Source organism: Bombus pascuorum, chromosome 5 (genome assembly GCF_905332965.1).
Source record: "Bombus pascuorum chromosome 5, iyBomPasc1.1, whole genome shotgun sequence".
Lineage (NCBI taxonomy): Eukaryota > Metazoa > Arthropoda > Insecta > Hymenoptera > Apidae > Bombus > Bombus pascuorum.
The window spans coordinates 12322670-12348727 of NC_083492.1; the positions used below are offsets into that span (position 1 = coordinate 12322670).

The 26058-nt window shown below is 35.7% G+C and overlaps 1 protein-coding gene and 1 long non-coding RNA gene across 7 annotated transcripts in view; both read right to left on the reverse strand.

Moving 5' to 3' along the window:
* Positions 1-25455, reverse strand: part of LOC132907531 (trans-1,2-dihydrobenzene-1,2-diol dehydrogenase-like) — a 216956-nt gene extending 191501 nt beyond the window's left edge. Inside the window, exons 1-7 of one of the 5 annotated variants that reach the window (XR_009658200.1) lie at positions 25323-25437; positions 22072-22152; positions 14428-14629; positions 13467-13758; positions 6353-6750; positions 1357-1579; positions 600-1230 (exon numbers count right to left, since the gene is read on the reverse strand). Coding sequence is in view for 4 of the 5 variants with exons in the window: in XM_060960717.1 (XP_060816700.1) it covers positions 1476-1579; positions 6353-6750; positions 13467-13758; positions 14428-14629; positions 22072-22152; positions 25323-25331 (1086 nt within the window). In the remaining variant the exon portion in view is untranslated. Of the gene's footprint in view, positions 1-599; positions 1231-1304; positions 1580-6352; positions 6751-13466; positions 13759-14427; positions 14630-22071; positions 22153-25322 lie in introns of those variants that run through there. The other 4 variants (XM_060960717.1, XM_060960715.1, XM_060960716.1 and 1 more) reach the window with 4 other exon arrangements.
* On the reverse strand, positions 2641-6346 carry LOC132907544 (uncharacterized). 2 transcript variants are annotated; one of them, XR_009658205.1, is made up of 2 exons: positions 3150-6346; positions 2641-2969 (listed from the first exon to the last, which is right to left on the reverse strand). It is a non-coding gene; the product is annotated as an uncharacterized LOC132907544 (long non-coding RNA). The 2 variants fall into 2 exon arrangements; XR_009658204.1 differs by having other exon boundaries at positions 2641-3020.
* Positions 25456-26058: the final 603 nt, after the last annotated feature.

A 26058-nucleotide genomic window follows, 5' to 3' on the forward strand; every position in this document is an offset into this window, starting at 1 on the left:
TGTCGCGTAATTTTAAATGATAACCAATTAATTCAGTAAAATGACTGCCTTTATTGGTAACACGGTTAAGTTTTTACTACAAAAAGATTACAAGAACTCGTCTCGTACCATCAAGGAGGAAAGCTCAGTGTGGGTGTGCCCTTTTGAACTAAGAACGCGGATTCGTCGTACACACTTTTCGGTAGAAAAGTGAGGGTAACGATCCGCGATGCCCATTGGTTAATAAATAAAACTATGACGACAAAGAAAAGCAGATATGGCTCATAGGCATCCTTGTTCATGGAAAAAGCCTGCTATCTCGTTAGACACCCGCTTTCTCCGTAATTGGTAAGAGCGTGCAAAAAACATAAGGACCATCCGTAAACCGAAAATACTTATATGAATAGGAATGAAACTAAACAGATTCGGTTTATGGTATTTCCTTAGGTTTGTTACGGGTCAGTGTAACAATGTGTAGGTCTTGGCGGCCAGACCATCACATTGGCGTAACACATGGCAAGCAGAGCTCTATCCGTGACACGATAATCGACGCCACGAATCAGCCGATCCCCTATTTCGGTTAAAATAATAGGGGTGGTTTGAATAACTTTGATACTGAGTTCACAGTTTAAATATCACTATTTATTTCCAACAGCTTTTGAATAATATAAATGTTTGTGAATGTTGCGATCGAAAAGATGTTGTAGTGTTCTTACCGAAGTCTGGATAACAAGTTAAAATGTGTTCTGACCAAAGAATTGATAGCAAGTGTTTTTTCACCGAAGAGTTGTTAGCAAGTAATGTTCAACGAAGAAATCGAAGATGTACTTTCTGATAGAAAATTACGGATTCAATTTGAAGGTTCTCCGTAGCTCTGGATTATTCTTCGGATTCTATATTATTGTAATAAAATAATGTAAAATGTTAGCTTAAATACTAATGGAACTTTTATAGTATTTTTAGAGAACTATAGTATTTTATGAGAAATATTTTAAAGAATGATCAGGTCGCGACACAATTCGTTCAGGTCTAGCCTCTACACGATAAGAAAATGAAAAACATCCAATGAAAAAAGATACGAATTTGAGTTCCACAATAAAGGATCATTTTGCGGAATATTCTTTTGATAGATTTCCATCGATCTGAAGACGTAAAATTCAGTTATGATAGTCGTGACCAATATTTTCTTACGTTCCATACTGTTTGTAGTTATATTGTATATATTTCTTGTATAGGGCAAACAGCTTTTATCTACAATACCTTTGTCTATTGCAATATTTTCCAAATACATCATGAAATGAATATAGGAGTGAAAACAAAATACATTAGCGATGCATAAATTGTTTACTTATTCTTAATACAGAGCATGTCTTTTACATATACATATATGTGTATATAAGAAAGCTTCTCTGAAGTTGTGATATGAAACATTAATGTAATTACACACTATTCAGTATATTTTAACTACGTTGGAATTATTTCGTCTATGATAATGTTTAATCTTCAAGATACGTAACTCCAACTTGCCTTCGAATTTCGTCCTCTAATTGTGCAACTAATAAAGAAACATTGTGCGGTACTTTAGAGCTTTCGGTTACACCTAAAACAAAACAAACCAAGTTAGCAATAATAAACATAGATATGTACAGGTTGCAAAAATGTTATTTTCCGTGGCTTTGGCAGTTGAATCTACACATCTAGGTTAGTGCAGACCTGCAAAAACAAGATAGCTGAAAAATTGACCTTGACTTTGAAAATCAAGACCAAATTTTTTTTCGCATCGTATTCTATTCATTATGAAAATTAAAAGTCTTAAAGGAACCATGGATCGCAAATCAACACTTCTCTTGAAAAAAAATGTTAGAATTTCATTAATTTTATATATGTATGTACAAGTGCATATACATATATACATGTATATATACATATACATATAAGGTGGCATGGTAATCATAATACAATCTGATAGGGAGGGACTCAACGGGAGGAAATAAGAAAAAAATTTGGTATAATCGAGAGAGAATCGACTTTGATGTATACTTAAATTTGGTTAATTTTGGACTGAAAAAGAATAAACAGTTGATAAAAAATTAAACTACATTTGAAATAAGTCAAAAATGTAAAATAGCATTTTCTCATAAGAGGTTGTGTTTCCGAGAAGAATAAATTTGTAAATGTACCATGCGCTCGTACCAGATCAGTACGTAATTAAACATGTTTAAAGTTTATTTTTTTGAAAACAAGTCCTTGAACAAAAAAATATTATCCTACATTTTTAACTTACTTTCTTCGTAGGATATTTTTTTCTTAGCCTTCTTTCGATATGGATTTTGCACGTTTCAGCAGCCAGCTGGTTTGGCTGTGTTGCAATTCTTTCTTTGTATCTTTTTGCATATGTTGATTTCTCTCTTCACCGTTGGTATTTTTAAGTCTTTACTCTAGTTTACTCTAGTTAATTTATGTGACTCATTGCTTCAGTCCCCATAGTGGTATCGTTTTGTAAGTTTTTTTAGTTTATTTTCCATGCTGAGCTTAGAGTTTCGACTAGTTAACCAGTACATTTGTCTTCTTTTTATCCGCGTTTTGTCTATAATTGATTTAGTATTTTGCTTCCATGTAAGTTGTGTGTCTAAGTGAAGTCCTAGGTATTTAACTTGCCTCGTTTGTGTTATGTGCGTGCCATTCAATTGGATATTTCATGGTTTCTGTTTTCGTAGTGTAAATGTAATATGGTTGCATTTACTGGGGTTCGCTTTTGTTTGTTTTTCTTACAGTCATTTTTCTATTTTTGTGATATGCTCTTGTAGTAATGTGGCTACTGTTTCTGGATTAGTGTGCCTGACTAGTACAACCACGTCGTCCGCGAATGTCAGTATTTTGCTGTTGGTATGTTGGCCGTGTATAGTGTGTATCATATTGGTCCTAAGACTCTTCCTTGCTGTACCTTTGCCTTGATTCTTTAACCTCAGAATATGTGTCCTTTATTTTTACTACAAAGGTTCCGTTGCTTAGATATGATTTGAGTAAATGATGGATTTGTTCTGGGAAATGTTTTTTGATTGTTTATAAGATGCTTTGATGGTTCATTTTATCAAGCTTTCTCGATGTCCATGAAAAGGGCTGTACAGTATTGTTTCTTTTCTATTGCTAATAAAATTTCATTGACTAACCTTTGCATATGCTCTATCATAGTAGAGTGATTGTTTCTGACTCCAAATTGGTAATCTGCTATTAACTTTTCTTTCCCCATTGTTGGTTTTAGGCGGTTGTATATTATTTTCTCTAGTATTTTGGAAAACGCACGAACTAGTGATGTTAGCCTGTAAAATGCAGTTTGGTGTGGGCTTTTGCCTGGCTTAGGTGACATTATGATTTGCGCTAGTTTCCATAGATTAGGACATTATTGAATTCTTAATATTGCATTGAATATTATTGTCGTTAATCGTATTGCTTTTAGAGGAAAGTTTTTCAAGATTTTACCTTTGATTACGTTGATTAATGGTATATTATTGTTTTTTGTTTTCTTCATTGTGATTCTAATTTTTAGTGTTGTTGTATTAGGTATGGTGTAGTGCTTGTCAGTCAAGGTAATAGTGTTTTGCACATCTAAGTCTGTATAACAGTTGGAGCTGCTGTTGTTAATATTATGTGGAGTATATGTGTTACAAAAGTGGTTGGAAAATTCTTCAGCGTGCTCTTTGTTGCTTCTGGCTCATGTGTTGTCTGTAAGTTCCAGATCATTGTTTTGTCCTATAGTTGGATCAGTTCCGTGGGTCATTTCAGTTCAGGAGGACGAATTAAATCCGTTGAACAATTAAAATGATGAATTTAATATGCTTTCCCTTGTCAATAATCAATGCGTAATCTTGGGGGAAGACTTGGCCAGAATATAAAATGTAGAAATTTAAATGTGAATCCTGTTCTACTTAAACAACAGTGATGGTCATGTAGAAGTTGACACGCAGGTATGGCTATTACACAAATTCAAAACAAAAGAAAAAAAGGAGAAATAAGATATCGAATTGTATATCTGGGATTTACATACAACAATAGTATATAATATATAATTTTATATACATATGTTTTATATAGAATTCATGAAACTTCAATATTTTTGTCCAATAGAACTGTTGGGTTGGAGCCCATGGTTCCTCTGAGATTTTTGTGCTACATGATAAGTAAAAGTATGATCCAACAAGAAAATTTTGAAATGACATTTCAAGATTAAGATCAAATTCAATGTTGCGACTATTTTTTTGATGATCTCGATCGATTCAAAGCTATAGCCATAAACAGACAATGTAATACAAGCTATACAATACAATTAGATTAATTTATGTAAACATTGGTAACACCGATCATTTATGGAACGTAACTCACAATATTAGTAATAATTCTATATAAATATTGTATATTTATATATAAATGTTGCCATATGGTTCTTTTCTATAATAATATGTATCTTAGATGTTAGTATATTCATGCAAGAATATTACTCTTAATAAAAAAAAACTAATTTTTCATTAATGAAGTCATATTGACGTAATGCATGGAAATGTATGGACAATTGAAAAATGAAATAAGTCCACAGTAATAAAAGTACACAGTGTCCCAACAAAAGTTAAATTTTGAGGTGGACATAATTTGGTATTAGCAGTTTTCTTGCAAGTGGAAGCGTAAAGGATATGTGAAAACTAAGTCAATTTTTTTTAATAGAAGCATATATAATTCTTTTAATATATTAATTGATCTTACTTGGCATCCCCATAAAAAGCTATTAACCTATATATATATATATATCGAAAAGTCATTAGTTTAGCACATATATTTCAATGTTTATTTTGTACATAAAATGTTATCGCATAATGGACGAAGAAAACAAATAATAAAGCGTGTCTTACATCTTGGCCTGTCTTTCGTACGATTAATTTTACAAAATAAAAGTTAAAATATTTGTTAAACCAATGATTTTTTAACATAAATAAGTTAATAACTTATTATTTAATATATTACCCAACATATTAATATATTAATATACAATACATTTGTAATATATAATATATATTTTTAATATATAGTTCCATTTAAAAGAAATTGAGTTGACTTTGACTAGTGCATAGTTTCATTTAAAGAAAATATTGATAATAAAATCTACAAAAAACAATGTTTTAAACGATTTTCACATTTTTTAGTAAGTAAAAAACAAAAAAAATAATTTCTACCGTGTATGTTGTGTAACGCCTAAAGTAGTGGAACAAGTTCGTGTAGGGATGTGTGTGTGTGTGAGATGTCGAGTGCTGAAGAGTGTACGTGAATGCCGAAACCTCATGACAGAAGGCAATAATATACGATGAACCTCAGTATGTTTAACGGGATGTTAAAATAAAGAGTGCTGATTAAAGAATTAAATATGAATATTTAAATACCCTTAAGATTGTCATATAATTAACATAGTTAATTGAAGATCCCTATATGACTAAAAGGTATTGCAATATATAATTATATAAATCACGTTAAGGCGGTATCTCATACATATGTGTAGAATATTTATGGAAAAACTGTCAATTATGCGATGCAATAAATTTTTTTCGGAAGCAACTAATAACAAAAGAGAATCTTTTCGTAGGTGTGACATTATTGTCATCGGTGCTTGAATTTAATTGCTATCTTGGCTCTGGTAAATCTAGCTAGTAAATATAGCTAGTAAATAATTTTTTCTTTAGGTAGCAAGTCTAGCTTAAGAAAAATATCGCCTACAAAATCAGTCACGTAACTGGAACAAACCATATTTTCTTTTTTTCTTTTTTTTACTTGAAGTTAGAAAAGAATATCAACAGTAAAAGATGAATGCTCCAAGAAGGACTATATATTTTTCAGATGTTTGTTTAGGATGGATCATTCTACAAAGATCATCTAATACATATCGCAAATTTAAATTCGCGTTGATCATTGTAATATCTCTTGTTCTTGTTTAACCATTCCATTGCTATAAGACATAGGGCACATATAATGCATATAAGACATTCGTTACTTGTATCTTATATCGAAAAATACTACCGCGGCTGGTTTATACAGAGGTACAATACAATTGATGATGCGCTTGGTTTAATAATATGTAATTAAAAATTCTAAAACAGAATTACAATATTTTTACAAACTTGCAACTGCATAAGAATGCTCATTTTGAGGTAGTTAAAGGAGTTACGGATACCGCTGAAACAGATTGTACTGTTTCATATTTTTCGATTAGTAAAGATTAAGTGGCATTCAAACGATTCAAATGTTTTTGTTGTTTGGTTAAAGTGAATATTAATTAATTGGTAATTAGTGAATAATACTTTGAATTTAAAGAAAATCTCAAAACACACAGTACCTGCTAAGATGCAATTGCGAACTTCATTAGCTTCATAAATAAATCCAATGCTGTTAATAAAATTAAACTTATATTCAGTTTCAGGAAGTGGTATATTTATTTTACCACTTGGCAATTCGATCGTTGTAGGACACCAAAAGTTCGGAACTTTTATCATTCCTTTTGTACCAATGATGTAAGCTTCATTCGGTAAATCAACTAGACAGTGAGTAATAATGGTTGCAGTACGGTTTCCTTTGTAAAGAAAGGTAGTAGATACAGATTGATCAACTCCCTCTTCATTTAAGCACCCAGCAGCTTGTACAGTATGAGGTATTTCGTTATTAAATATTAAACAAGCAAATTGTATTCCATATACGCCCAAGTCCAATACGGTACCTCCTCCTAGACTTTTTATGCTAAACAGAATAACGTATTTTTTAATATAATAAGTTTGACTTAAATATGTAATGCATTTTCCAATGTATTATGCATTTAATAAAAATTAACAGATTTTAGCATACTGCCTAGAATAAAGAATTAATGGATATCACAGATACACAGAAATTAAATTACAGTCGTTAATACACAACACATTATAAATGTAGGAAGTTTGATGCTGAGTCATATACCTATAGAAGTATTTCAAAAACGTCAAAAACGCGGAATACAAGAATACAAGGTATATCTAGTAAGTTTTTTTTTTTTTATTTAATTTGTACTTCACAATTTGTTCAGCTGGACATTCGGTAAATTTTATCCTGTGAGAATTACCACTATTTTTCAAGCATTTTCGATAATTTCACAAAGAACTGTTTTAAATAGAAGTTAATCAATTTTTGGTTCACTACACATTTGGATATTAAAAATTTCCGACAAATTATTGTTTAATGAAAGGTCAACATGACCTTGATTTTTTTAAGTGACACCATATACAATATTATATATTTTGAGCTTCCCAGAGTTGTAGCTGACCCCAAGACGAATTCAAACATCCACCATACTATGACCTTCAGATGACTTTGAATTAAAAAATTTAGGTTGGATCAACAGAAAGAACATGAAAAATTATTTTGTTTCGATCGAATTACATATTCAAAATAAGATTAAAACTGTCAAACTAATAAGCTTATTTGAAGAATTCACCGACAATACACAATAATACTTTTTCGCATTACACACTACAATCATCTACTACTTATTGCTCCAATTTAAATTTCCGAATTCAAGGTCATGTCAAGATTATCTCAAATTCATAGTATAGTAGGTTACTGAACTCATCTTGACGACTGCAATAACGCCGCGAAGTTCAAAATACATACATAGAGGATCCGGCCGAATAATATGTAAAAGTGGGCTTATTTTTCGAGAAAATCAAGTTTGAAAATTTTCCGAATATACTTGGCTAATTTTAGATTGAACAGAATCGACAGGAGGACATTCTACTTATGGAAATAAGTCGAAAATGTAGAATAAAATTTTTCCGTTAAAGATTTTATTTTCAGAAAAATAGCGGTTGGACATGTTTAGTTAAGAATTAGCCTAGTACATACGTATGATAAATTTTCAAATTTATTTTTTTATTTATTTTTTAATACAGAAACAAAGCGTCTTATGAAAAATTTTTATTCTACATTTTTGACTTATTTTTGCACGTACGATGATCTCTTATGGATTATTTAGCCCTGACCAGTTCGAAATTAGCTATGTTCAAATATACTTGATACATTTTCAAGCTCGATTTTCTCGGAAACAGCCGAGAATGAAAAACTTTTATTCTATATTTTTTTCTTACTTTTGTACATAGAATTGTGTCGTGTCCGTTTTTACATGTTATTCGGCCGGACTCGATACATGCTGTCACTTAAAAACTCATAAAAGATATAACTTAGAAAACACGAAGTTGGCACCCCGTTGGGGCTAGCCACCCACATGCTATATTTATTTTTATTTTATTTTTTTATTACCAATGAGATATAACACTTTACCAAATGTCCTTCAGGACAAATTGTAAAAACCAAAATAAACTATAAAAAAAAAACTTAGAAACGTTGAGGTGGTCTTGAATTTTCATGGAAAAAGTGTTGAAGTTTATCTCGGAATAAAGAGAGGAAATGCGTGGATGAATGTATAATAGAAATATATTTAAGTCTAAGTATAAGTACAGTGCATTCTAGTCCAGATTCGCACGCTGGTTTCTTTTTTTTTTTAATAGTTTATTTTGGTTTTTACAATTTGTCCTGAAGGACATTTGGTAAAGTTTTATATCTCATTGGTAATAAAAAAAATAAAATAAAAAAAAATATAGCATGTGGGTGGCTACCCCCAGCGGGGTGCCAACTTCGTGTTTTCTAAGTTATATCTTTTATGAGGTCTATTGGGTGTTTCCCTTTTAGTCTTCTTGCGATGTTTGTTGTGTTGTTCGTTTCCGCTGCCAGCTGGTTCGGGTGTGTTTCTATCCTTTCTCTGTATCTTTTTGCGAGTCTGGTAATCTCCTCCTTGACCGTTTGTATTCCTAGGTCTTTCCGTATGTCCTCGTTTCTAACGTACCATGGGGCGTTTACTATTGTTCTAAGGATTTTGGCTTGCATTGTTTCGATTTTGGTTATATGACTCATTGCTGCTGTTCCCCATAGTGGAATTCCGTATGTCCAGATTGGTTTTATGATTATTTTGTATATTTTTAGTTTGTTTTCTGTGCATAGTTTGGATTTTCGGCTTGTTAACCAGTGCATTTGTCTCCTTGCTGTCTGTATTTTGTCTATTATTGATTTGATATGCTGTTTCCATGTGAAGTCCAAGGTATTTGACTTGCCTTGTTTGTGTTATTTACGTGCCGTGCAGAAAGATGTTTGGTATTATCTGTTTTCGCAATGTGAATGTGATGTGGTTGCATTTGTAGGGTTAGCTTTAATTTGTTTGTCTTGTAGCCACTTTTCTATTTTTGTGATGTGTTTTTGTAGTATTGTGGCTGCTGTTACAGGGTTAGTGTGCCTGACTAGTACGGCTGTGTCGTCCGCGAATGTCAATATTTTGCTATTGGTAGTTGTTGGTATGTCGGCCGTGTATTGTGTGTATAATATAGGTCCTAGGACGCTTCCTTGCGGAACCCCTGCTTTGATGTCTTTGATTTCGGAGTATGCGTCCTTGATTTTTATTGTGAAGATTCTGTTGCTTATATATGATTTTGTTAATTGGTATATTTGTTCCGGGAATTGTTTCTTGATTGTTTGAATTAGGCTTTCGTGGTTTATTTTGTCGAATGCTTTCTCTATGTCCATGAATAGGGCTGTACAATATTGTTTGTTTTCTATTGTGTGTATTATTTCGTTGACAAGCCTGTGCATTTATTCTATGGTGGAGTGTTTGTTTCTAAATCCAAATTGATGGTCTGGTATTAATTTTTCCTTCTCTATTATTGATTTTAGTCGGGCGTATATTACTTTTTCTAGCATTTTGGAGAGCACGGGAAGTAGTGATATTGGTCTGTAAGATGTTGTTTCGTGTGGGTCTTTGCCTGGTTTGGGTAACATTATGATCTGTGCTTGTTTCCATAAGTTAGGATAGTATTGGATTCTTAGTATTGCATTGAATATTATAGTGATTAGTCGTATCGCTTTTGGGGGAAGGTTTTTCAAGATTTTACCATTGATTAAATCGATTCCTGGTGCTTTGTTGTTTTTTGTTTTTTCGATTATGTTTCTAATTTCTTGTGCTGTTGTTTTAGATATGGTGTATTGCTTGTCAATTGCGGTGCTAGTGGTTAGCGCATCGTCGTCCGTATAACTATTGTGGTTGCTGTTATTGATGTTGTGTGGTGTAAATATGTTGCATAGGTGGTTGGAAAATTCTTCGGCTTGCTCTTCGTTGCTTCTTGCCCATGTGTTGCCTGCTTTTCTGAATGCTGAGGCTGGTTTTATTGCCTTCTTTATTTTTTTTGTGGCTTTCCATAGTGAGTAGTTGTAGTTCTCGTGTGCAGATAGTGACTCTATGAACTTTGTGAATTCGTTGTTGTTGTGCTTTTTTATTTTATTTTTTATTTCCTTTGTGAGCTTGTTTAGGAGTTTTTTGTTTTTTTTTTTGTTCTATGTTTTTGCCATTTTGCTTTCGCTTTTCTTTTTTCTCTAATTTTTTCGAGGATGTCTGATGGGATTTGTTTTGTTTGTCTAGTGGTAGTTTCAGGTTGAGTGGTTGCCCGTGCTGCTTTTTGTATAGTTTCTGTAAGTGTTGTTACAGCTTGTTCGATGTGTTCGGGCGTTTTCAATGGGATGTTGCAGTTAATTTTGCTCTCGATTATTTCTTTGAAGGTTTGCCAGTTGGTGGATTTGTTGCATAGTGTCTCTGGGTTATTGTAGAGTATTGGCTTGTTTCTGTATGTTATTATTATGGGTGTATGATCGGAGCTAAACTCGAGGCTGGGTGCTATATTTATTTTATTTCCATTTAGTCCCTTTATGACTGCAAAGTCGAGTAGGTCAGGGATTTTGCTCAGGTCTGTCGGCCAGTATGTCGGTCTTCCTGTGGATAATATATTGAGGTTGTTTTTCCTGATGTGTTTTTCCAGGGTTCTGCCTCGAGGTGTAGTGATTCTTGATCCCCATGTTATGTGCTTTGAGTTGTAGTCTCCTGCTGCGATATACTTGTCGCCTAATTGTTGGAAGTATTCTTCCCACATTTGTGCTGTAATTTTGTGTCACGGTGGTGCATATACTGCTGACAGCTGTAGACGGTTGCTGCTAGTTTGTACGGTAACGGTGGTTGCTTGCATGTGTTCTTTACTAACTTGGCTGTGTAGGTGGTGTTTAATGTCGTTTCTTATTATTACTGCGGTCTCTCCGTGTGCTTTTCCTGAGGGGTGCTTGGTATCGTATATGGTATAGTACGGTATTTTTATATAGCTTTTTGTTGTGAAGTGCGTTTCTGATACGAGTAGTATGTCTATGTGTTGTGATACAGGAATGTTTTGGTTTCTAGGGCCCTTTGTTGTAGGCCGTTAGAGTTCCAGGCTGCTATTTTTAGTATGTCCATTTTTATTTTTTGCTTAGCGTGTTTGTTATCAGTTGTATCATAGCTGTGATTTGTTGTGATTGCTGTTTGAATGTTTCGTTTAGTTCGCTTATCGTTTTTGTTAACATGTCGGTGCTTTCGATGGATTGCTTTAGTAGTTCTTTGATTTCTGTAGCGTCGTTGGTGTTGACTACGGGTGTTATTTGCTTGGTTACTTGCGCGTAGCTTCGACTGCCAGAGGTGTTGGTATTATTGTGGTTGATGTTCATTACGTGCTGTACGTTTGTTGGTATCTCAGCTTCTGCGCTGTCTTGTTGTGTGTGATAGTAATTGTATGTCCTGTTTTCGCACTTTCGGGGGCAATTTTTTCCACGTCCGGTTTCGACGGAGAGACCTCTCCGGGCACCCGGCACGTCTGCACTCTTCGGCAGTCGAAAGGGAACTCGCAAGACCATGTTTGGAGATTTATTTGGATAGATGTGGAAACGGAGAGATGCAGAACGATAGTAAATAAGATATCGATACTGAACACCAACTTAATGCGTATGCATCAATCATATTGTATTGGATATACTTGGATACATACATGCATACTAAGCTACTGCCCATGCATCGTTCAATTTAACGATCCCTGTGCATCCCACTGCTTAGTCTAACTTACTTTCGTTCGTGCGTGTAGGGATATTTTGGCCCATTTTTAATTGTCAATAACTAAAAAACAAAGCCGAGAACGCAATTTTTAAATTTTTTATTTTTGTTTTATTTTGGTTTCAAGAATCACCCTTTAAATTTCCTGACACCTGTAGCCGAATACCCTGTATATAATTAATCGAAGTTTAGATAAGCAGGGGCTTATAAATTTGTCTCATTAACTACTACTTTTCATGTACATCATAGGAAGTTACGTTCAGATTAATTTTCAATCAGATTACGTTTCACACGGCAAGGCTTCAGTTAATCAGGCATTAGTTAAAATGTCATATGGCGCGCCGGCCTCGACACAAGAACAGGCACGCCGGGGCTAAGGGTCCTCGGGGCCGTCCTCCCAAACTGGAACGTTTGGTTGGACTGAGGCGCACCTCCCCTGACCTACAGGGTGACGCAGGTGCTCACGGGACACGGGTGCTTCGGGGAATATCTACGCCGAATCGGGAAAGAGGCGACCGCGCGTTGCCACCACTGCGACGCAAGTGTGGACTCGGCGCAGCACACGCTGGAACATTGCCCGGCGTGGGCAGCGCCGCGACACTCTCTCACCGGGGAAATAGGGCTCGACCTCTCGCCACCGGCGATTTTTGAAGCGTTGCTGATGAGCGAGAGGGGCAGGAAGGTCGTAGCCTTCTTCTGCGAGCTAGTTATGCTGCGGAAGGAGGCGGCGGTGCCCGTGGACATGCCTACACGAGGCGCGCGAGAGCCGTCGCGACCTCCGAAGGGGATTGAAATTAGGTGCTGGACCCTCCAGCATCCGGGAGCCACCAAGCAGTCCGGTTGGGGATCCGGACGGCTCCTGGGAGAGTGCACGACGTGACATGGCAGCACGCCGCGCCATTATGGACAGAATGTGCGCGGGGGGGGCGGTGTGTCGCCTCAGCGATTCCCGGGCACCCCTCGATCGCAAGAGGGACGGTCATCGTGGAGGTTTTAGTCGGTTGGAGTCCGACACTACCACGCCGCTCTTCCCCCTAGAAGCGGCGGGTGTCCGTGCGGATTTCCTCCACGAAAAAAAAAAAAAAAAAAAAAAAAAAAAAAAAAAAAAAAAAAGTTAAAATGTCATTGCAATAAGTGATGTTCAGATAAGTGGAGTTCTGTTGCAAAGAGTGTCTATTTTAAAAACGGTATCTGTGCTTCGAAGATTTGCAACAACGATAATGATACTGTTTTGAGACTTTCCCTCAATTTTGGTTATGGATATCGACGACTGTTTTGACACACGAAAAGTCCATCTGTGTGCAGTTTTAATGTAAATAAAATAAGAACCTTTATATCCAACGTACCAAATATTAGCATTAAAAACTGCCTCGGTAGACACCGTCTTTCTTACTTACATGCAGTACTGTGAATTATAATTTCATTCACAATTTTAATTTTAAAATGCATACAAAGAACAAAACAGACATCGTTTACATACTTGAGTCGTTGAACATCTGGCATTCTAAATCCGAACGATACAAGAACTTGATGAACATCTCCAATACTTCCGGATTCAATTTCTTTTTTAAGAGTTTCATATATAGGAAAACATCTACTCCAAATACCTTCCATTAAGAACAACTTCTTCTCCTTTGCTAAATTTATCAACTCTGTTGTTTGCTTCAAATTCATAGTTAAAGGTTTTTCACATAGAACATGTTTCCCATGATTTAACATTAATTTTGCAATGTCGAAATGTTGAGGATGTAACGTTCCAATATATACGACATCTGTAAATGTAAAAAAATACAAAACAATGGGAAAAATATGCTTATATTAAAATTAAGTAAATTATGATTTATGGCATTTTTATATTTGAATAAGTTTCATAAAATATGAGTACTAATTTTCAATTTTCGATAAAAATAATAGATTACAACAATTTTGTGTTATTTCACTAAAACTTACTATCGTATTTAGTTTTCGGTATTTCGGAGGTGCATATCTGTAGAGTAATTGCGTATGCGAAGTTGAAAAGTGTCGAAGTGATGAAAAAACGAGTGATAAATGAATTGCGTGTATGATTCCCTCGCCGAGTGGTGAGTATGTACAGTGTACAATGTACAAGGTGTATAAAAAGTATGTGTAAAAACCACCGTAGCGTGATTCTAAACTTCTGGATCGGTGGAGATTTGTAATAAAATGTTTGTGCAAAATTGATCTGGAGCATGATTTTCAAGGTCAAATTGTTTTTTTATTGTAACGTATTCCACTCATTATGAGGATAAGAGGTCTCAAAGGAACCATGGTATGGATCGCACTCAAGTGAGGAACTGAACATGCTTTCTCTCGCTTTCCAGAGGCAAGGAGAGTAAGGCGGATTTGTTAGCTTCAATATTCAACGTTTATAAAAAGACTATTTCTATATTAATTCAGCTTAAAAAAGACATGAAACGTACCGATATTCTTGTCTTCCGCTAGCTCTATATAATTGTCGAACGCCTTTTTAATTTTATGTAAGCTAGAAAAGTTCTGTGCCCTTGATAATTCACGTGCTGCTACTGCAAGAACTACATGTTCAGATTCTGGTAGTGTTCGTAAGCATGTTACAAAATCATGTGATATTTTTCCAGCACCTGCTATACCCCAATGAATAGACATCTGTAATAGTGTAATTTTAAAAGAAGCTAATTATTTACTAAATAATATAATGTTAAACAATTATATAATTATATATGTCGGAGATGAAAGGACACCGCCCCCCCCCCGTTGGAATTATTTGGAAAAGCCTCAATACTGTAGCATTTACGAAATAACCCAGACACAGTCATTCGAAACTTGAGACAATGAGTTTAGGCTCGAGGCGACAACCGGTCGCCGAGCGTAGCCACGGTCACGGGATGAACGTTCCACCTAACAGAGACATAAAGTTACATAGCTTTCCTTTAAAGAATTGGCAGTACAGACACTTGACAATAAGACGTTTCAACGGCCTCGCGGCTCGCCACACACAGACCCCATTCTTTGGGTAAGATGATCGCCAGATGCCGATGCATCGTTTACAGTTTATGTTCAGATAGCCTGAGGAACCGTTACAAATCTTAGGACTTAGTTAACTAAAGTCCTTCAGATTGACAAACAGTCTTTATTCTATCAGCCTGTAAATCTGTCACCTATTGCGGGAAGATATGGGAAACCTGATTTGGTCACGTACGACGCTGCCTGCTAGGAACTCTCTCTCGAGGGCGGCTAGCATCCTTTTCTAACCGCCAACATAGAAATTGACCAATTAACAGCAACGTCTATTTCCCTCACCCTCCGAGTGGAGGCTTTCTTTGACGAATCCGATGATCTCGTGCCCTTGGGCACACCCCATCATAGTTTTCCTCTGCAGCGTCGTCGTGACGGAAAGTCATTCCTTTTCTGACAATCTCATTAGCTAAACGCCCAGTGTGCTAGTACTATCGGAATAATCTCCATCTTAACAAAGAGTCAAAAACGATCCTTGTATCACGAGTAGTAAGTCGAGTCCGACTTAGACTTTGAAGCAAAGTATATTCGTTATCCCGTGGACCGTGGATTCGCTATATCGAACCTAGGACCATTGTCATTAGCGTCCAGTTACCGCGTCCGCTTGTCAATCTCGTATCAGCCATATTTGTGTAATAAACATCTGTGCGACAACCATGAACAACACTGGTGAAGACTCATTAAACGCCCTTAACGCCAACCCGACATCAGAAGTGGGATCATCGCCGGTTGTAACGATGGACCAGCTTATGGCCATTATGAGTCAATTGAGAGAGCAAAGGGAGCCTATGGTGTTCGTCTCCGTTCCCTCCTTGGGGCAAGGTGGGATCATCTGAACGGGGTCGAGATAGTCAACGCCACCGTTCTTCATCACCTGAGTCTACGCGACGAACGTGTCGAGAAACTAGCGCTTACAAGCGACATCAAGACTCTGGACCAATTTTTGACGGAAATGAATGCTTTCCACTACGCGAAGAAGAGGCTGGCGCCTTCGTCAGGAAATCCATCAGCTGGCCCCGAAGTTAAACGGCAGAAGATACCTGACTCCCGGATCAAATGTCGTCACTGTGGTATTCCCGGGCATAAGATAGCGGAGTGTCGTACGAGAATGAGAACCGAGAGACAGGAGAATGCACGACGCCAGGAGAAAAGCCGACCGGCTGGATCGTCCAAGGTGTCATGCTTCAAGTGTCGCGGAGAGGGCCACATCGCACCCAACTGCCCGCTGCTGCAGAAAACAAATCGCGACCCCGATAACGAACGTCGAGTCAACTCCTTGCGTGGTGGAGTCTCCAACTGGTAAATTAAGCCATCTGGGTGAGTCGTTCTCGTTTTATTTCGATTCCGGAGCCGAATGTTCGCTAATCAAAGAGTCCGTAGCCTCGAAATTTTCCGGCAAAAGAACGACCGACGTAGTAGTAATGCGAGGGATAGGAAATCACCGTATTAATTGTACGTCTCAAATTGCATCCATAGTACGTATTAATGATTTTGCGTTGGAGATAATTTTCCATATCCTTGCCGACGGCTATCTAAATTACGACATCATGATAGGCCGCGAAATTTTAAGCCAAGGTTTTAACGTAAATATTACCCAAAATAGCCTCAGTATTTGCAGGGCAAAAGCTGCCAATGTTTACAATATAACCGCCGAAAGTAAAATCGATATTAATGGGGTCGACACCGAGGTGCTCGGTAAAGACAAAGACCGATTGATCTCCATCCTCGAAGAATTTAAAAGTTCATTTATTACGGGTTTCCCGCGTACACGTGTAAATACGGGACAGTTAGAGATACGTTTGATTGATCCTAATATCACCGTACAAAGAAGCCCCTACAGGCTTAGCGAGGCAGAGCGAAGCATAGTACGCGAACGAATAAGCGAATTAATTACGGCAGAAATCATAAGGCCTAGTAACTCACCGTTCGCGAGCCCTATGTTACTCGTAAAGAAGAAGGACGGCTCGGATAGGTTGTGCGTAGATTTTCGAGAGCTAAATAAAAATACGGTCGCGGACCGATATCCTCTACCTCTTATCGCGGATCAAATCGCGAGATTGCAAAAGGCGAAGTACTTCATTAGCCTCGACATGGCCAGCGGGTTCCATCAAATCCCCATTCATCCCAATTCGACAGAATATACAGCGTTTGTCACCCCCGACGGGCAATACGAGTATACAACGATGCCGTTTGGATTGAAAAACGCACCGTCCGTTTTCCAGAGGGCTATTCTCAATGCCTTGGGCGGCCTCGCCCACTCGTACTTCGTTGTCTACCTGGATGACGTCCTAATTGTCGCTTAATCGGTAGACCAGGCTCTAGAAAGACTACGCATCGTACTAGGTACCCTCGTAAACGCCGGGTTCTCCTTCAATTTTTCGAAGTGTTCCTTTCTTAAGACGTCTGTACTTTATCTCGGGTACGTAGTTCATAACGGAGAAGTTCGCCCAAATCCGGGTAAAATACGAGCCTTGAGTTCTTTACCGGCACCAACGACCGTCGCTCAACTTAGGCAGTTCATAGGTTTAGCCTCCTATTTCCGAAAATTCGTCCCTAAATTTTCACAGGTAATGAAACCGTTGTACGCACTTACCTCCGGTATTAAAAACCTAACTTGGACAGATAGACACGAAACCATAAGGCAAAAAATAATTTCCGCCCTGACTAACGAGCCGGTGTTAATGATATTTGACCCGAATTACCCGATAGAATTACATACTGACGCTAGTTCGGACGGATACGGAGTTATTTTAATGCACAAAATTGACGGCAAAAACCGAGTAATAGAATACTACAGTAAGGGAACGAGCCCCGCGGAATCCAGGTACCATTCATATAAACTAGAGACCCTAGCAGTTGTAAACGCCGTTAAACGTTTTCGCCACTATCTGCACGGACGGGAATTTCTCGTTGTCACTGATTGTAATTCGTTAAAAGCAGCCCGCAATAAAGTAAATTTGAGTAACAGGGTTCATAGGTGGTGGGCTTATTTGCAGACTTTCACTTTCGATATTATGTATCGAGGAGACAAACGAATGGCACACATAGATTTCTATTCGCGGAAGCCCATAGATATTGATCATAATAATTCACAAGGTTAAAGAAAGAAAATTAATCTGGCCGAAATCTCGGAAGATTGGCTACTAGCGGAACAACGTCGCGACCCCCAAATCTCTGAAATCGCCAACAAACTGCAAAACGACGAGCTCGCGGAAGACATTGCGAGTACGTATGAGTTACGATCCGGTACCCTTTACCGTAAAATACAAAGGAGAGGCAAGACCCTCTGCCTGCCCATCGTACCAAGAGGGTTTAGGTGGTCCGTCATTAAACACATACACCAGTCAATTATGCACTTAGGTTGGGATAAAACGCTCGAGAAACTGTACGAGTATTACTGGTTCGAAGGGATGGCGAAATATGTTCGCAAATTCGTAGAGAACAGTCATGCTTGTCAGATTTCTAAGGCGAATTCAGGCAAAGTGCAAGTTGAATTACATCCCATACCTAAGACCAGCATACCTTGGCATACCATTCACGTAGACATAACGGGAAATCTGAGCGGCAAGAACGACTCGAAGGAATACGTCATTGTCCTGATCGATGCCTTTACCAAATTTGTATACTTACACCACACTCGTAAAATAGACTCCCTTAGCACCGTTAAGGCACTTAAGTCCGCCATATTTCTATTCGGCAGTCCCTCTCGGATAATAGCGGATCAAGGGCGATGTTTTACCGGCAAAAAATTTCAAGATTTTTGTTAGGATAAACAAATTAAACTGCACCTAATAGCAACCGGTGCTAGTAGAGCGAATGGACAGGTAGAGCGTACTATGGGTACATTAAAGAATATGCTTACAACGGTAGAAACGACCGGGCGATCATGGCAAGACGCGATCGGCGAAATACAGTTAGCTTTAAATTGCACCACTCATCGTGTGACTAAATCGAGTCCGCTAGAACTATTAATTGGTAAAACAGCAAGACCCTACAGGTTACTACTATCTGAAAATACCGAAGAAAAGGAAATAGATATCTCCAACGTAAGACAACAGGCCATACGAAATATGGAAGATAGCGCTAAGTATGATGAGGAAAGATTCGATAAAACGAAAGCCAAAGTAGTTAAATTCAATCTCGATGACTTTGTATTAAAGAAAAACGAGGAAAGGAATCAAACGAAACTAAATCCGAAATTTAGGGGTCCATTTGTGATAGCGGAAATTTTGGAAGGAGATAGGTACATTTTAAAAACACTAGACGGCAAACGGTCATATAAATACAGCCATGATAGGTTAAAGAAAATGCCAGATAGTCGCGTTCCTACTGAGTTGGACGTCTGCGGTGATGACGAGAACAGTGACCATGACGATGCGAGTACCTCGGTCTCAGAGGATCATTCTGACCACAGCACTTAGCAGAAAGAGTTTGCATATGCCCAGTGTGGCGATATGACAAAGGTCAATGTTTTCACACATGTCTAGCGTGGTAATCAGGTGTCGGATCGAACATAGTGGTTCACATACGCTTACGGGTGGGCATATGGCCCAAAGAAAGTAAATGCGAGATCAACACACCGTTACCGAATTCAATTCAAGTATCGTTAACACTATGGAAATAACATCTAACATAGTGTTTGAACAAAAGCTCAGTGTGGTATCATGATCCAGAGAAGTGACAGCCGTCTAGGTGCGAGATCGAGAATGGTCCATCATGTCATTACGCTCAGACTGATGATTCACAAAATGTGACTAGCACTTCGAATATCAATCGTAACGTTACGAATTTCCACTCTCTTTTAACTCTTCCTTTATCAAACGTCCGACCAGAATTTTTGCTGTCAAACTGGACCCTTGACTTATTTTGACACTTAACTAAATTGTAAATAACATCAGTTATATCGAATCTAACATTGGGAAAACCCAGTATTCTAGATACACCCGAGGACGTGTGATAGTCAGGATGGCCGTGTCGGAGATGAAAGGACACCGCCCCCCCCCCCGTTGGAATTATTTGGAAAAGCCTCAATACTGTAGCATTTACAAAATAACCCAGACAGAGTCATTCGAAACTTGAGACAATGAGTTTAGGCTCGAGGCGACAACCGGTCGCCGAGCGTAGCCACGGTCACGGGATGAACGTTCCACCTAACAGAGACATAAAGTTACATAGCTTTCCTTTAAAGAATTGGCAGTACAGACACTTGACAATAAGACGTTTCAACGGCCTCGCGGCTCGCCACACACAGACCCCATTCTTTGGGTAAGATGATCGCCAGATGCCGATGCATCGTTTACAGTTTATGTTCAGATAGCCTGAGGAACCGTTACAAATCTTAGGACTTAGTTAACTAAAGTCCTTCAGATTGACAAACAGTCTTTATTCTATCAGCCTGTAAATCTGTCACCTATTGCGGGAAGATATGGGAAACCTGATTTGGTCACGTACGACGCTGCCTGCTAGGAACTCTCTCTCGAGGGCGGCTAGCATCCTTTTCTAACCGCCAACATAGAAATTGACCAATTAACAGCAACGTCTATTTCCCTCACCCTCCGAGTGGAGGCTTTCTTTGACGAATCCGATGATCTCGTGCCCTTGGGCACACCCCATCATAGTTTTCCTCTGCAGCGTCGTCGTGACGGAAAGTCATTCCTTTTCTGACAATCTCATTAGCTAAACGCCCAGTGTGCTAGTACTATCGGAATAATCTCCATCTTAACAAAGAGTCAAAAACGATCCTTGTATCACGAGTAGTAAGTCGAGTCCGACTTAGACTTTGAAGCAAAGTATATTCGTTATCCCGTGGACCGTGGATTCGCTATATCGAACCTAGGACCATTGTCATTAGCGTCCAGTTACCGCGTCCGCTTGTCAATCTCGTATCAGCCATATTTGTGTAATAAACATCTGTGCGACAACCATGAACAACACTGGTGAAGACTCATTAAACGCCCTTAACGCCAACCCGACATATATATTTATATATATCACATTTAAAATATTCTCGAGATTATCAATGCGTCATTACATATTTATAATAATCTGTGATTCTTAATATACTGAAGTACATATAGTTCATATAGAGATAAATTGAATAATTATAAACAGCAATGGTCATTTATTTCTTTAATATTACAATTCTTTTCCATAGCTGCTATAAAGTTACAAAGCTGTCGTCATTATTCTTCTCTTGATACCTAATCACTATATTCTTTTCTTCCAATCTATTCTGTAATATACATAGATACTTATTGTATTTACATGAACTTATTGTGTTTACAATTAAAAAGCCTAATCGATGTCCTTGAGCAACATTACATACATGGTAAACTGTATACCATTTATACATACTGTATTCATACTGTATACACTGTATGCAGGACGTCCGCGGTAACTCTGGACTGTTTACTTTGAAATGATACAAAAAACTATTTATATGAAGATTGCATGATGCAGAGGGGTACATATTTTAACGAAGACAAATCTTTTCTACAGTATTATTTTCCGAAATGATAATCAAGATCGTTTATTTAAATGGAACTATATCTATATTTTTCTTCAGATCTTTAGATACAGATAGTGCTTCTCAGGACGAATCTATTATGTATTGAACCCATTTTAATTAGTCTTTAAGATATTGAACGATTGTAATAACAATATTTTGCCAATTTCCTATAGATTTAAAGAAATTTAAATCACACTGTTTTCACAATACAAAATTATTTAAGAAGACATCCTCATGGTATCCAATGCCACAAACAATACACAAAATTTTAATACATAGCAGGCAGATTTTCAACGATGCATTTTACTCTCAAGGTTACTTAGCAGAAGACGCAGCGGAACCTAAAAACAAATTTTACAAAATACTATAAATTTAAAATTTTTAATATGATAGACAATTTCACGCTTGCAAAAATAGTTGCAAGAACAATTTACAGCATACATACATTTAATAGAGCTACGGAAACATCAGATCCATATATCTCATGCATTAGCCTTAAAAACAGAATTCATAAGCAATAACTAAAGAATCTAAGTAAATCAAAAGTACCGTCATTATTATGTACTCCACACATCCAATCAGAACCATTAACCATCAACATGTAACATAAATCCAGAACAAACAATGGACGAAGAAGACCAGTCTGCTGATAATGAAGAGTGCGAAGAAAATTTGCCAATATTTAGACATTTGGACAATTCAAAACTAAACTTGGGCGAATTATTGTTATAATTGTGTCCATATTTTTCATTTTACTTTCATTATTTTCTTCGGTATATCTTTGATTATTTTTTCCAGTATTTTATTACAAATAGATACATTAGATTAATGAACAGAATCTGTTTGATTTCTGCGAAGATCTGCTGCAGTAGGTTTTCTTATATGTCTGTTGACAGTCCGCTAACATAACCGAATAAAATTCAAATCTGCAGCCTTTCTGTTCACAAAAGCTAGTAGCAGAATCTGTTAATGTAAATTTGGCTAGTAGTGCAGCTGGTTTAATAGAGTAACGTTAGTCCTGGAGAATCATGGTGAATTATATTATGTAAGTTAAGTAATGAAGAACAATGCTTTTATACAAATATTAGAATATATTAAAATATCAGAATTATAGAATATTAGAATATATGAGAATACCAGAATTATAAAATATGAGAATATATTAGAATATTAGAATACATTAAAATATCAGAATTGTAGAATATTAGAATGTAAGTTAGACTATACGTTATAATAAAGGCAATTTTTGAGCTTTAGAAAAAAATGTATATATAATTTATCACGTTTAAATGTTACATTTAGTCCCATTTAAAGAGATAAGAGTCGCCTGAAGATTCTAGAGATATTTTTACTTCTAATAACAAATAGGTTGAAACATAATTGCGTATAAATATTTAAAGAAATATAACTTGTAAATACGAATATGTGTATACATTTAGTAATAAAATTAAATATCCCTAATTGTATATGTATAACAGAATGATTACATAAAATCTTGTCAATATCGATATTAGATACATATAAATATTCTTTTTTTATATGAGATTATTAATATAAAAGTTTATATAATCTAATCCCAATCTGGTAAACAACCATGGATTTCAATGACTACTGACAATTGAATATAAACAGAATTATGTGCATTTATCATTATTATGTTTCAAACCTATAACCAATTAGGATATAACACATAAAAATCATATAACAGAGGTCTTAAGAAAACATGTACTGTTCTTTTTATCTTCATACAATGTTTGCGTAAATGATTTCAAGTAAAATTTTGTTACAAAATTGCATGTCGCTCTCCGTGTTTTTTAGGCTTTGAAACACATGAACACAACTTTTAAATTCATACAATTGACAATTATTAAGTTTAAGATTGTGTCATTTAAATTTAAAAAATGTTAAATAGGATAAATGTTTTAAAATTTATGTAGATATTGTAGCTGTTGCAAGTATTATACAGGTATTTCTCCAACTCTGTTCACTTCATTTTTATTGTTTCAAATAATAAGAGAAGAATAAGAATTATTTACAAAAAATTAGGAGAAAGACATACTTTGTTGTAGTAGTTTCTTTGTAGGCGAAAAGGTAAAACGCTCTGTAGAATTTGTGTTCTGAAGGCAAATAAGTTTTATGTCCGACTTCAATAGAATGGGGACTATATTGAAAATAATTCCTCATACATTTGAGTTTGTCAAAATTATTATTGGCATTGTGAAATATTTCTATTATATTTTGCAGCGTTACTGATATCCTAACAAACAAAAGATCCAAAAATAGCAATTGTAAGATTTAGATCTCACAATTGCTTTAGATTTAGATTTCACAATGTCTCGATATCAATATTCTCGTAAGAATAACACCAACAATCTAACAATGCTATTTATAATAGTCACTATTTACTGTTTGTTTGTATCTAAAATATTAAACGTGCACTTATATAAGCAAACGTTGTACTAAATTACAAGCCTCATTACGATAAACAATATACGTACATATACACATCTAAAACAACACTAATAAAATTAATCTTTCTGTAAAGAAAGATAAAAGGAATCTTAGTAACACTGAATTTTACAATTAATCTACTAAAGTACTTTCTATGTTCAGTATTCAACATTTTATGAAATTGCAACACAAGAAATTGGACATTTCACTTAAAAATGAAACTGATCTGAAGGTCTTAAAAGGTCTTGAAAGGACTCTGAAGATCTTTTGTATATGATATCACCATATATATATAAAAAAAAAAGATACATCACCACCATATTAGGTCTATTTTAGAACATAAATATATTTAATATATTTTATAACTGACTGTTTTCAGTTATTTAAAGTAATAAGAGATATTTCAGATAGATAAAGTTGGTATACATCTTTTATAATATACTTTTGTAAATTAGATTTAAGATACTCAGTAATTTATTAAAGCATTTAAAGACGACCTCTAAATCTTTATTATACATTAAAGTTGTAAAATAATATCATTCTTAATGGTTCGCTTAGTAATGTTAAAACAGTCTGATAGAAATCATTTGCTGTTATGTTTATTTAATGAAACTTATCATTTCGTTAGGCCATAAATTTCTTAAATATACTATAAATATTTACACATATTAATAAGTCTGTAAGTAGTAGTCAGTCATATGAGGTTCTAAACATAATTTCATCTAAGTTACATGTAGGATTTTATAATCATATACGAGATATACATTATACTGTATATGTAAACAAATATTTTTTAAGCCATTTATTTACACAAGAGAGAATTTATTTTACTATAACCAAAGAACGAAATCTAAATATTTCCAAAATGTATATGATTGATTGTTTTTATAATCACTATTACTAATATTTATTATTAGTAATAGTAGTTACCAATACTAATATTACCAACTATTACTACTAATATTTTGTGGTCATGTGTTTTTTGCAGTAACAGTTTCTATGTTATTCATTTCTGATGGTTTTAGACGAGTCCACAGTAATTCTGTAAATAGGTAGATGTAAAATGACAAATGATAATATTAATTAAAATCATTTTACATATTGTTTTTGAAATATACAGTAAAAAATTCATCTAATTGGGAATTTGTTGTACGCATATACGTACATACATATTTTTTTTTCTTTTTTTCTTTTATTTAAATTGTACTTTACAATTTGTTCAGCTGGACAAATTGGTAAATTTTTCTAACCTAACATACATACATATGTATGCAATATCTATATAGATATAATAAATAATTTTGTATATTTCAATATTATAATATGAATGATTACTTATATGTATAAAATTAAATTATAACTTACAATGTTCATAAAATGTGACCTGCACAGATATTTAAATTGTTGTCTGTTTTAGAACTTTAAGCGCTACAGGCATACATAGAACACGAACGTGAAAACCTCTAACTTTCAAATAACCTTTTTATAAGATATAGACGTCACGGCAGATAGGAAATTTCCTCTTTGATTATAGATTAGAAGATAAAAAATATGTCATACTAACACAAGTATATAATAGAGGTTTACATAGTGGATGGAGTGTTTAAAGTGTTCAATTTATTAATAGTAAATTTGATAGAAGTACAGAAATACTACCTATCTTTCCATTTCGATGATTGTTAGATATGTCCTGAAACTCGACATTTCGAACAACTATGAGACTGCAATAAATGTCTGTTATAACCATAGATATATAAAGTTAGAGTACGCGAGTCATATAGTCTTAAGTTAACGTGTAAGTGGATGCGATATAGGAGTAGAAAGAACGCTACATAAAGATATCTTCCATCCTTATCTAATCAGGCATGACAATGACAACGCTTGTGTTGGCTATACACTTACATGTTTGCTATACGAATGAGCATGCGTTATTAGACAAGGACACAAGAAGCCTTTATGCAGCGTTCTCTTTCGCTTTCGCTTTCTCAGCTCGCCTGCGCACTCTATCTTTATATCTCTACGATTATAATTAACAACTAAATTAAAAGTGAATATGATCTATGTTTCCGATTTGGGTTAGATTTTTCAATGCAGTTGTCAG